This window comes from Pygocentrus nattereri, chromosome 4 (genome assembly GCF_015220715.1).
Source record: "Pygocentrus nattereri isolate fPygNat1 chromosome 4, fPygNat1.pri, whole genome shotgun sequence".
Classification (NCBI taxonomy): domain Eukaryota; kingdom Metazoa; phylum Chordata; class Actinopteri; order Characiformes; family Serrasalmidae; genus Pygocentrus; species Pygocentrus nattereri.
Window position 1 is genome coordinate 34,578,996 of NC_051214.1, and position 13,368 is coordinate 34,592,363.

The 13,368-nt window shown below is 37.6% G+C and overlaps 1 protein-coding gene across 7 annotated transcripts in view; it reads right to left on the reverse strand.

Annotated features, from left to right (window-relative positions):
* Window positions 1-13,368, reverse strand: part of pak5 (p21 protein (Cdc42/Rac)-activated kinase 5) — an 88,280-nt gene that overhangs the window by 1,914 nt on the left and 72,998 nt on the right. For all 7 annotated transcript variants that reach the window (XM_017683536.2, XM_017683520.2, XM_017683496.2 and 4 more), the window contains 5 exons: window positions 9,415-9,912; window positions 7,709-7,842; window positions 3,658-3,784; window positions 1,337-1,462; window positions 1,015-1,149 (listed from right to left, as the gene is read on the reverse strand). In XM_017683536.2, the coding sequence (XP_017539025.1) occupies window positions 1,015-1,149; window positions 1,337-1,462; window positions 3,658-3,784; window positions 7,709-7,842; window positions 9,415-9,912 (1,020 nt within the window). The remainder of the gene's footprint in view (window positions 1-1,014; window positions 1,150-1,336; window positions 1,463-3,657; window positions 3,785-7,708; window positions 7,843-9,414; window positions 9,913-13,368) is intronic.

The window sequence follows — 13,368 nt, forward strand, 5'->3', positions numbered from 1 at the left end:
AATCAAGTTCTTTTGTGCAGTTTAATGCAATTAATCACATTTGATTTAATTGCTTCAGTTAGATCCTAAAGATTTTTTACATTTAAAAAGCAGTGAATTTTGTTAAAGCTACATGAGTAGGAAAAATAAATTCAATATTAAACTTCAATCATTTTCATCATTGACTTCCAGTGAGTGCAACAGCAATTGCATGTTCCAACCAATGACACAGTGATATCATATTTATCATGTATACAGTCAAAGGGTCCAACTCCTTCATGATTGTAGCCTCTCACTCTCATTCTCATTCTCATACTAATTGATTTATCAGTCTCCTTTGTTCAGTACTGTTCAGCATAGTCTGTTGAAATACTGGTATTCTCAGCATCAGTGCTGAGTGCTGAGTACTAAAAGATACTTCAGACTTGTTCTACATAACTGATAAACAAATTCACCACTGCAGTAGCTGGAAATAAAGTCTGTCACGGAGGAGCTGTCAACAGAATGTGTTGTATTTGAAGAAGTTACAGTTACAGTGTCAATTCAACAGCACACAAGCAGCTGGGCTTCAGCCTGCCCTACTGTGGATGGTACAGTGGAGGGGCAAACTATGAAAATACATTTATATGCTAATTTTGAAAGCACCACTGTACAGATTTCTATTTAAATTACTTTTACTTGTAAATAAAAGTACAGAAAAAATCAGGCCTCAAGATGGCTACTGCTACTGTTTTAGCTATACAGTGTGCTTCTGTCCATTAATATAGATAATTTGTGTCATACCAGTTTAGTACACAAGTTCATTGGAAATTCTTTATCAGCTCAATGTAGTTTGATTTGAGTGTGTGAGTATTGAGGCTTATTAGCTACTGTAGGTCCAATGCAAAACTAAAGCAGCAAACCTTTAGACACCAAACATCTTGGCTGATCGACGTTTAGAGTAAGGGGAAAGTTCTGTAAATAAGATTTATCAATAAACTATTCATTTAAAGCTGCAAAGTCCTTTGCAACCCTTTAAAGCAGCTAAGCCCTCACCTTGTGCGATTCTTTTAGCCGAGGGGGAAGGTTGTCCCGTATTCTCCTCATGGCCTGCAGTGGAGGCTCATTGAAGTAGGGTGGCTCCCCGTCTACCATTTCAATCACCATGATCCCTAGAGACCAAATATCCACCTAGAAAAGCATGTCAAACATCTGCTCACTTTATGTTCAGGACATTCATTTTCAGTCATGGGTGTCTGTTACAATCTGGGGCATTACATAAACCACAGTGCATAAAAGTCAGCATGGAATGTAACAAAGAAGCACAAGACAAACAATACACACATCCACTTTTTCCATCAGTCGTACTTCTACTTACCTCTGTGCCGTAGGGCAATCTGGAGATGACCTCAGGTGCCATCCAGTAGGGTGTGCCAACCAAGGACTTTCTTTTTGGAACTTCTTTTGAGACTTGGGCACAGAAGCCAAAGTCAGAAAGCTTTATCTAAATAAATAACAGGGAAAGTGACTAGAAGGATGTATAATAATAAGTAAAATAATAGACAATAGAACACAAAAAACGGGGCTGGAGGTTACCGAACCAGTCCTGTGAGCGGAAGGTTGCTGGTTCGATCCCCTCGGCTGACAGTCCATGACTGAAGTGCCTTTGAGCAAGGCACCTAACCCCCAGCTGCTCCCCGGGAGCCATGGATAGGGCTGCCCACTGCTCCGGGCAAGTGTGCTCACTGCCCCCTAGTGTGTGTGTTCACTAGTGTGCATGTATGTGGGTGTTTCACTGAACGGATGGGTTAAATGCAGAGATCTAATTTCACAGTGTGCAAACACAGTGACAAATGGTTCTGAATTAATTCATTCACAATTTAAAAACTTCTATGGTTTAAATTTATCATGGGACTATAATGGGACACTTCTTGGAAATGAGGTCACATGTAGGGCAAAATGTACGGCTTTTTAGAACATAATCACTCCTTAAATCGTAATGTCCTTTAAACCTAATTAGGGGTTGGGTGACAAGATTCAATTACTCTTAATTCTCCAACTTAGTAATTAGCCTTGATTACTTTTCCTCTCATGTCTAAAAAAACACTAAGGGTCTGGGCACAGTGACTCACTGTCCAACACTAGTCTGCATCTTAGCAGGATTGTCCAGATATCAGTGAGATTGTGTGATCAATCAGAGCAAATCTGCTGACTTCAAATGATTCCAATGATTTCACATTTGCACTGTGTACTATCACATGTACAGCGATGACGCTCTAATGCTGTCATGCAGGCTACACTCACACTACAGTCTTGAAGTAGAACAAATCCTTTTTTGCCTCTATGTGACACAGATCTGAGCCATGTGAACACAAAAATCCTTTCAAAACAGATCTGAGTTACTTTTAGATGAGATATATATATGGTGCATTTTTTTACATCACACTTTTCATCATTTTAAAAACAGCTGAAGTTATGAATCTGGCTTTTTAAGTCTTCTTGTGCTAATCATGAAGAGCTGAAACTGTCAACCAGCCTCCTGCACAAAGTCTTATGCTGTTAACTTAATTTGTAATGTTGTAATGTTATTACTGCAATCATGTTCTTGCATATTCGGCATTGTCCATGTTCATGATACATGTGGATCGTGCACACAGCATAACTGATTTTGAAAATGTGTGCATGCTTGGCTTTTCCAGGTTAGAGGTATGTCCACTCTAATGATCGATATGGGTCACTTACAGATATCAATGTGAACAGTCAATACATAAAAATCAACATTGGTTAATGAGGATTGTTATGTGAATGTAACAGAATAAAAATGTCATGTACTTTCATTGGGTTGGTGTGACAGAGTAAAATAAACATCACAATAGTTGAAAATATTTTGGTGTTTATAAATAAGTTAAAACAGAAGTGTCACGACATTGTGATAAAAAAAACATGTATCTCCATTTTTTCAGTTATTATGTATATGTTTCTGCACCATTTGAGCAGAGCAACTGTCCTTAACTCTGACTCATAATTTCATAATGAATGGAACAATAAAAATGTTCCAAAAAAGTAAGTACATTAACATATATTAAAGCTAAAGACTTTTTATTCAAACATAACATATGTAAGAAGAAACAGGAGCAAATCAAATAATTGGTAAAAATAAATTAACAAAATAATGGCATAATGGTCCAACATCCAATTAGCTATGTGTTACTATGTGGTGTATGCAGCTACTTTATAGGCTCTCGGGTGAAAAAAGGTTATTGTTAAACTTTTTTTGGGCACAAATACTGTCAGTGGGGTGGCACCTTAATGAGCACTCTAACATACTTTTAGTTAATAATAATTATAGTTATAATAATTGATTGATTGAATGACTGATTGACTGTCTTGACTCTAAACTTTTTATTATTATTTATTTAAAAAGGCTGAGTTGTGAAATAATACAAATACGCCTCTTTTCCCAGGCAAAATAATTGTAGTGTACCTTTAAAATTCAGCAAAGATACAATACTGGGTTTCAAGGACCTTACTTTGACTTTGAGGGTACATTTACATTATTCCTACCTTGAGGGACAAAATGTAGCTGTCTAAATCTGTCTCAGTGTTCTAGAAGTAGTCACGATACCCATGATATATTTTGCGCCTCTTACAGACTTAAGAGCTGTTTTGTTTGAGATGTTGAGGAAGTTACAGACTCACCCTGCCATCACTAGTCAGAAGGATGGAGTCACTCTTTATGTCTCTGTGGATAACGCCTTGCGTGTGGAGGTACGAGAGGGCTTTTAACACAGATAGACACACTGTGGCAATCTGCTCTTCGTTCATCCTGCCAGAAAACACACAACAAACGTGATAAGACACCATATGGGATCTACAGCACAGATATCGGCTTCACTGGAAATAATAACAACCTGACTGCCGTTCTGAAACATATAATTTCAAACAAGTTCTGATCATAATTTAAGTCTAGAAACTCTAAGGTTATTGTTGAGTTGTTATCAGCCAGTAACTGGTATGAATTATTTAGTGACTCAATAAAAACATGGGTTTTTGGAGTTTAAGGGGTTAAATCACTCCCCTCACACATACACATACACTAATCAATGCTTTACACCAACCTTATCATTAGCAGAACTTTTACAGCACCAGAACAATAGCAGAAGAACAATAGCTGGCTGTTTGTTCAGGCAGCAGAAGATGTAGCACGTCTGAATGAGCAGACCAGTGTGTGTAGAGCGTGAACATGATGGCCAGCTGTCGAGGCAGTTCTCCGCCACTCGTTCTCTCTCTCTCTCCCTTTCTTTCTCTCTGGTTTTCTCTCTCTCCCTCTCTTTTTCTCTCTATCTGGCCTGCGGGCCTACCGCTGCACTCGAGAGGAACTCATTGTTGTAGCATTTGTTTGCTGACGCCCCCACACTCCAGAGAAACCCGCTACCCTTACTGATGAGCGTTTTAATGGCTATAGAGCCACTGTATGTGCACGTAATTACACTTTCTGCATGGACAGAGGCTGTAAGGATAAATCTGTAGGCGAATCTATTGCGTTAAGGCAAGACTTGTTCATTATCTCCACAAATGTGCACAAAGGAAAAGACCCGCCTAAAAAACTGAGTAAAGATATACAACAACACTCTCTGGGAAATGTCAGATGAAACTTCTGCATCTCCCTTTTCTTTTGCTTAAATACACATATCCATGTTGCTAGTGGTAGGTTTGTGAGTATCTCCACTGGCATGTCAAACACTAGTTAAATAATGCTATGCTTACGCCTAAACTTAAACTTTAACCTGCTAATGTAGTTAGAGCCATTTCTGAAAATTTGGGGGCCCTACATTTTCCTGGCCCCACACCCTACCCACCCCAGTCATATTATTTTGAGTACAGGACTAGAACAAGAATTTATACATAATGAATTTGATAAAGAAAGCATGTAAGAAAATCTAGAGTGTTGTGTATATGCAAGTATACAGCACATATACATTTCTGGGGAGAGTGATTTAATCATATATATAGTGAGAGATATGCTTGTATCTGTGTATTTCATCAGATTGACCACGACCACAGAGAGCGAAGACCACATAAAACTGGATAAAATAATGCGAGATGCCAGCACATAGCTAATAAATGGCAGTAATCTAAAACAAATGAGCACATCAAAGTAAATAATGTGAATTTTTGTTATTAAATTCTGAAAAGATGTAAGACTGTGTTTGAGAGCTATTTGTAGTCACTTGTTTTGGGCACCTGACATATTGATATCTTAAAAAGCTATTCAATTAGCCAGTAAGCATTTACTAATTTACATTATACATAACATCTACATTCTAATATTTACACTTATTAGTAATATTAGTACACATATTAGAATAAATATTAATACAAAACATTTTGTATCTGCCAGTGTGCTTATTTAACCATTTCTAAACCTTGCCTCAAGACAGCTGACAGAAAACCTGGTTTAAGCTAAATAGAAATAATATCTTGAACCAGAATTGCTGCTGATAAAATGTAATAAATGCATGTAATTGGTCAGGCATCAGGGAGAAATCTCCTAGATATCAGATACTCTAAATTCTTGTTACTTTACTGTATTTATGTTTGTGAATCTAATACGGTAAATATGGTGATTTTACATGCAAAAATCACAGGCACGCCTGGTCAAATGACATATTTTATTAATGTTCTGTAAAAATAAGTTAACAAAACATGTTTTACAGAGAACAAACTTAAATATGGCATTTTCCTGCAAATATTAGTGCCCTATTTCTATTTATTTGCTGAGTTTAGCATATTGAGAAAATAAAAAATATAAAATGCACACTTTTGAACAGGCCGCATTTTATGTGTCATTTTTTTAAATTCAACAAATGAACTGTAATTATGCATTAAAGTCTTGCTCTCTGTAGAGGGTGTATTAATGTAATTTAACTAGGGATGCCCTACCTTTATACATGTACATATGAGATCTATGACCTATTATGTCATCATAGTCTTTCACCCCTTAATCATTTTGATGAATCTGAATTTGAAATACACACTTGGTAAACGAGACATATCATCATGTTTTTTTTAGCAAAATGCAAAGGGTAACAGTTTTCAAAAAACGTCAACAAGTAAAAAATGGATATACAAGGTTTTGCACAAGAACGACGTTATGTAAAATGTTCTATTTCAATTTAAATGTTACATTGTATTAAGTTCATATTGATATCTTTTTTAAGCAACACTTTTAGACCAGCTTTCTCACATACTTTCCTGATTGTGTGTGGAGTGTAAAAGGCACTGTATAGCCACCTATCCAACACCACAATCTTTTGTTCCATAAAAGCCTACATATGGAGTAAAAAGAGCAGTTTTCTTTTCAGGGATAACAAAACGTACTTTTTTGCTATAATCATGAAGATATTAGGTCCCGACAAAGAGATAAAAACACACAAAAAAACATCACAACACATATACACACATTATTATAATGTATCACCCGCTTGTGCAAAACAAATGTACTGCTGTCACGACTTTCATTTCAGCCTGGTTTTTAATTGATATCGGTGTGTTGTTTGAACATCCCACACACAGTAGCGCATTTGGCAGCTTTTGGCAGCAGCCCAGTTAACAGCTGGAGAGAGCAAATCTTCAACCAGGAGCACAAACACAGCATGTTTCTCTCTGATCACTATGTGTCTAAATCTAAATCTAAATCTAAGTCTAAATGTGCTGCCATATCCATTTAGTTTAAAATGCCTTTTCCTATAGAACTGTAAAGTAATGCAGCAATGCAGTGAACCCCTATTGAAATCACCACCTGCTTAAAGAGCTCATTTCTTCTGAAAAGGCGAGGAATGCTGTACTGTGGACGTGCGAATGCAGAGTAACCTGATATATTTCTCTGTGCCACTTACTATAATTGTGATCTAATCTTTACGTGTTGCTCGCTTACTGTAAGTGATCGTATCTTTCTGAAGAGGCTTTGTTGACACCTTTTGATCAGTTCATAATTCATCAGGACACAAAGAACTGCACTGTTCTCCAGCTAGCACTCCTCTCTTTCTCCCGTTCTCTCTCCAAGCGTGAAAGGGAACGTATTAGCATTACACTCGCAGAGACAACAGGCGTTTTGCACAGCTCTCTATTAGCAAGTCAAACAGCTCATGACACACTGAAATAAAAGGAATGAGAAAGTGAAAACAGCTGAGCTCACACCTCCTCGAAGTCTAATGAAGACTCTGCTAGTGATCTCACGACTTTCACGCAGATGGGGGGCGCCCATCCTCTTGAAAGCATGCAATTAGAACCGAAAACCGAAGCTGATGTACAATGCCAATGACTGTAATTATGCATACACTTAAAAGTGTGCATAGACTCACAATCTGTTGTTTAAAACCCAAACTCAGCAGCAGCTGACTTTGGAAATTATTGCCAATAAGTTTGTACTGCCTACCTGTAATATTCAGCTCACATGTAAAAATCTTCAACTTTTGTAAAAAGCTACACTTCAACATGAACTCCAATTACAGTTCCTTTTGCTTATGTAATAAGACATGTAGGATCATTCTCTCTTTAACCCCTAAAAATCTTAACGTCTATCATTCAGTAACTACTATGAATTATTCAGAAGCCACCATGAACCTTAAGCATTAGTCATGTAGTTATGATAGTGAGGAACTGAAGTCTGGAATGCTCACAGGTCCTCAGAGCTTAAGGGGTCCATGTTGGTCTGTGGTCTAAAATATGTCACGCCATCCATCATTACCTTGTGTGTGTGACAATGTCTGTCAATGCTCCGCCTTCCAGGAACTCCATCACCACCCAGAGTTCATCTCCCACCAGATAGCTATTATACATGTCCACCACGTTTTCATGGTGGTAATCCCTCATAATCACCACCTGTAGCAAACAAACAGCACAGATAAGCACAGTCTGCATACAGTGTTATGGAGACAATCTAATCCCCAGATCTTTCATAAATTAAAATGAAAAAGGTACACATACAGGTACATGTACAGTATCTCATATATGCACATATAATCTAAATGAGCATATATAAAATGCAGGTTATAAATGCAGTATTGAGGAAAAGTCACAGACCAGTTTTCATTAGCCTAATTTCCAGTCAAAATGGTCATTATTCAATTATTATTTAATTTTTTTATTCAGCAGGAGATTAGATATAAGATAATATGAAAGGATGTGTAAAATAATCTGAAAGGATGTGTAGCTGTCAAGAAGCTGTTACTGAGAAAAGGAAATAAAAGGAAACAAAAAAGCAGAAAAAGCGGCAAATCAAACAAAGAAGCTGCTGGTATTCTTAACAACCTGACCATTCCCGGAAACCAGACCACACCATCACTGAATGTGTTTGGACTTGGATGGTAGAAAATGCAACCAACTTCTAAGACTGAGCATTGGAGGTGTGGAATAAAAAAAAAAAAAAAAACTAAAAAAAAATCTAAAAGCAAGTCTCCTGAAAAATAGAAGCTATAACAAAGGCAAAGCATGGGCACTAAATACTGAAAGAGAAAAAATGTGATATTTTTTTAATTTGTTGAAGCTTTTGTTATTTTCTTTTAAATATATTTTAAATGTATAGTTTGCCTTTTTCCTGACACAGTTGAAATAACAACTTATACTTACTGACCGTTCTTGACTGGAAATTCAGTAAATGAAAGGGTGGGTCTGACTTTTGCACAGTACTGGAAATATATAACAGGACATTCTTCAACTACATAACATCAATAACATTACACAGCTGCGCACACTACTACATTTTTTTAGATTGATGAAGGCTCATTATTATGATAAATATTCTCTCAAAAACAGTACTTAAAGCCTTATATACATTAACAAATATGTAGTGAACACAAATCTGATTTCAGTCCTATTCCAAAGCAAAGCTTGATTGGGATTAGTAAATTTAAAAAAAAAACATGAGATACGGCATTGCTGGTATCAAGTCTAATAGCAGCTTCAATACCAACAATCAAACAAAATCAAGACTGTTTACAGTAATACAATTTCTAATTAAGGATCTCACTGCAGAACGACTTCCACAAAGTGTCAAATGAACGGTTTGTTTTTTCTCATCAAAATCAGCTATTTGAACATCACAGAAAGCCCATGGATCCCACTTTCAACACAGAAGTGCATAATTCAACTGTACTGTTTGACATAATTTATTAAATAATTCATATAAATTGCTATGAGATTTCACTTGTTAATACCAGTATGCTAATATCTGAAGGAAGGTTAATAAGTGTCTAAACTAAACTGAATACAAACTGGGATACAAAAACTATGCCTTTAGCTACTACTTTCCATTCACATATTACTCACATATTTTTCATTTCCAAATATGCACCACATATAACTTTGGATGTTTCTATGCATTATTTGTTATGAGTACTATTCCTGTCTTCAGATGAGGCTAGAGGCCATTCCCATTCAGTTTGCCTCTCTTACCTCATTGAAGAGCAGCTCGCGTCGCTGCTGTTTTCTCAGGTCCATCTTTTTTACAGCAACCTGCTTGCCACTATGCTTCTCCGTAGCTATGCACACAATGCCGGTGGAGCCCTCACCAATCTTCAGGAAGTTGTCCAAGTACTCTCGTGGGTCACCAGGGTTAACCACTAGCTGCAGTGCAGCCCGAAACTGCTCGTGAGACACCCGAGAGGGAGGCTGCTCAGAGGACGAGCCCCAGCTGGGTGGAGGGTAGGCTCCAGGGGGGATGTAAGGGGAAGAGGGCTGGGAGTGTGCCCCCTGTGGGGTGTATGGAGGGCTAGGTTGTGAGGGGGGATGGTGGTAGGGTGAGGGCTTATAGTGAAAGGCAGGTGGGTACTGAAAGCTAGGTGGGTAGCCGGGCTTGCCATGGCTCTGAGGTAGTTTGAGGTGGCCTCTGGAGTACATATCGGCTCCAGGCACCTGCGGACTCCCATCGCGCGACATCCTGTCATAGTCGCCCTGTTCAACACACAAAGAGAAGCAAAAGTATAATTATGATACATTCTAGCATTTGACCTCATTTACACCTGATCACTTAATGCATCTTTAGTAATATGCATATAGCGATTATCCTCATAAAAACAGATTTCTAATGGCTTTCAATCTCTCAAAGTCATATTTGACAACCAAAACCCTTCCAATATACAGGGTGATTCAAAAAATTCAAAGCACCATATCTTTACAACAGTGCGGCGCTTAGGAACCAATCACATAAGAATTGAAAGAGGGAGTCATAGAGTTTATGACTGTCACCGGAAGATGGCAACCTTCAGTCTGTGAGGAGAAATGACTGCTGAGATAGCTTCAGTAAGAGTGAATCCATCATAACTGTGCAACGTGATTGTGCAACTCCAACAACTGACCATTCATCGTAGGTTCCGTGACACTGGATGATCTAAGGTGAGTACGACATGCACGATTGAGTATGGGATGAATTTGACTGTCGTGTTGATGTTATTCGTACAGCTGGAGGACATCATATTGAGGACTTCAAAAATGACATAATACATTTTTAATTTTTGTGTTATGAGATGAATATGCATATAGCAATTGAATTTCAATCCAACTAACCAGATATGCATTTTCATTCGTTAATTGCCAGTCAAAATTAACCCATTAAGCACTAGTTATTCGTTTTTCAGTGTCAGGAAAATGAAGAAAACACATATTTGCTGTTTAAAGAAAAACATGTCCATTTATGTCAATTTTTATTTTTCAACATCATTGAACATGGCAGCTGTCACAATTTGTCACAATTTCATGATGATTGGACCAACATAATTCTTTCATTTGCCCTTTCTTGTAAAGTTACTCTTTTGGAGATAGATTATACACAAGCCTCAAGAAAACTAAATATCACATATATACATTTTCTTTCAGTATTAAGTGCATCCATCTTTGCCATTATTTCATCTTTCATTCTTTTCAGTAGACTTACTTTCAGTTTTTCAGAGAAATCTGTAGGGATATTTTTTTCAAACACATTTAGTGATGTTGAGGTCTGGACTCTGGGGTGGACAGAGAACATCAGCAGCTTTTTTGTTTGATGCACACATTTTCTTCCACAGTAAGATCTTCTTGACAGCTACACATCTTTTCAGACTAATAGGGTTGAGTTGTCTCCTCACAGTGGAAGGATGGACAGAGCTTGATTTAATGCTATTTTTAACAGCTTTACATATTGTTTTGACCAGAAATTAATTAAGGGTGGATGTTTGCATAGCACTGTAATAGCTGAGTTCAACAATAAAATTAAATCTGAAACTCTCAAAAACTCTCAAACATGAAGACATTCAAGTCACTTTATCTAAGGTTAGCTATTCTTCTGGAGGTAAGCTGCATATTAAATAATTTTTTCTTTCTCTCCTCACACCTTATCTGCTTTTATTAAGTGGTGGTAAAAAAAAACATGACTAAAACAATATCACTAACATCAGTAGATTTCCCTGTGTGTCTATGAGAATGTGAGTGTGCTTTTATATATGTGTGAAAGCACATTATCATTATTGTATAAAAAATGTGTTAATCTTGCCCCAAATATTCTCATTAATTTGAATATTGTCTAAAAATGCACATTCTATGGCCTTTTTCAACCAAACACACTTGACAAAAATGAAGTGTGATGACAGGCAACATTTAAATGAGTGCATCTCCTTTCTTTGAAATACAATAACAATATTGCCATCACTAGAGAATTAAGAATCGCATAAATATGAGTGTGAAAATGTGTAAAAAGTGACTCAATTATAGATTAGGTAACAAATGCATACAATTTTTAATGTATTTTAACACAGTAAAGTCCAATAATCCCTAAAGCGTGTTTAGAAGTCCAGCTGGACACAGATACTGTAAGAGTTAATTCAGTACCATAGCTGTTAATTTAACACTATAGCTGTAGTGCAACACTGGGGATTTTGCTGTGAAGAAAAGTTCCCAAATGGCAGATCAATCAAGCATATGTAGGCCAAACGACAGCAATAATACTTTCTAATTACTAGCGTACAACGACTCTCAAAGCCTAATTTATCAAGGAGCTAAAGCTTTCCAAGGAAACACCCACCACACTATTAATGTACGGCTTGCTTGCCAATGCAATTTATCAAGCAAAGCTCCAGTATAGCCCTAAAACCAGTTATAAGTATACAGCATATATGTGTGTTTCCTGTTTAATTTACATCATTGTCATTGTATTATCAATGTAATATCAGTGTTATTGTAAATATGTAACAACTGGCAAGTGTTGAACTCTCTTGCAAGTCCCTGTAAAGATTTTCAAATGTAAATTACAGTCTACACAGTACAATATTGTATGTTATAATGATACATCAGCATGTGACTCAAAGTGTTCAATGAAATAGAGACATGCAGGCTCTGATGACTCAGCACACTGGATGCTGAGTTGACCACTGACTACTACTACTACCACTGAGAAAACAATCACCTCAATGAGGCACAACACAGAGTAATAACATATATATATATATATATATATATATATATATATATATACAATATACTCTATATATATATATTTAGTATGTAGTATTAGTATGTACAGGTGTGTAAATAGAATATATGACATACAAACTAAATGTATGAATTCACCTTTTGCTTTTCTTGCTACACTTCTACAAAACATCAAAGAGGAATAGACAGGAAATCCTTCCAGTTTTGCTGCATTTGAACAAATCCCATAAGATACTTCCCCTGCTCAGTGGGGTCGGGATGGGCGGTAAATTAAATTACCCCCACCACACCCAACCAACACAAATTCATGATGACAGGACACGGATAGTCCTTTTAAATGCCTTATGATGAGCGGCCCTGTGCAGGGAGGCTGGTGCAGCAGAGCTGGGTGTTACGGCAGGGGTGTGTAATTACGCCCGCGGACTCCTTTAATCAATCATCTTCTGCTGAAGCGCTCGCGGGACGGAGGATCCCGGGACCCCTCTGCGCGGGCAAAGCTATCGTTCTCCAACACCGCTGGCTGGCTGTCAGCCAGGGGTCTCCTGATCCATGTTCGTTAAACGCACATTAATCTGAATTTGGCAGTGTAATCAACAACCCAACTGAACTGTGAAATTGAATTCCGTGCTGGAACATCGTGCGGCCGCTTTTATGCAAAGGCTGCAGAAAAGGAAAGTGCCGCAACATCAATTTGTCACAATGAGCTGCGGCTCTTACTTGCCGCATGTGTGTGTGTGTGCGTTTCCAAGTCCCCAAGCTGTCCACTTTTATACATAGTGGCCCACAGCAGCAGAAAAAGACCCTTTGTTCGCTAAAAGACCTGAGCTGAAGATAGAGGTGAGTTTATCACAGGCTGAGTATCGAGATGAATGGGAAACACTTCTATTGCTGCATAAAGAGCTGTAGTGAATTCTTTTCATGTCTGTGTCACACCAAATACAGCAGCTG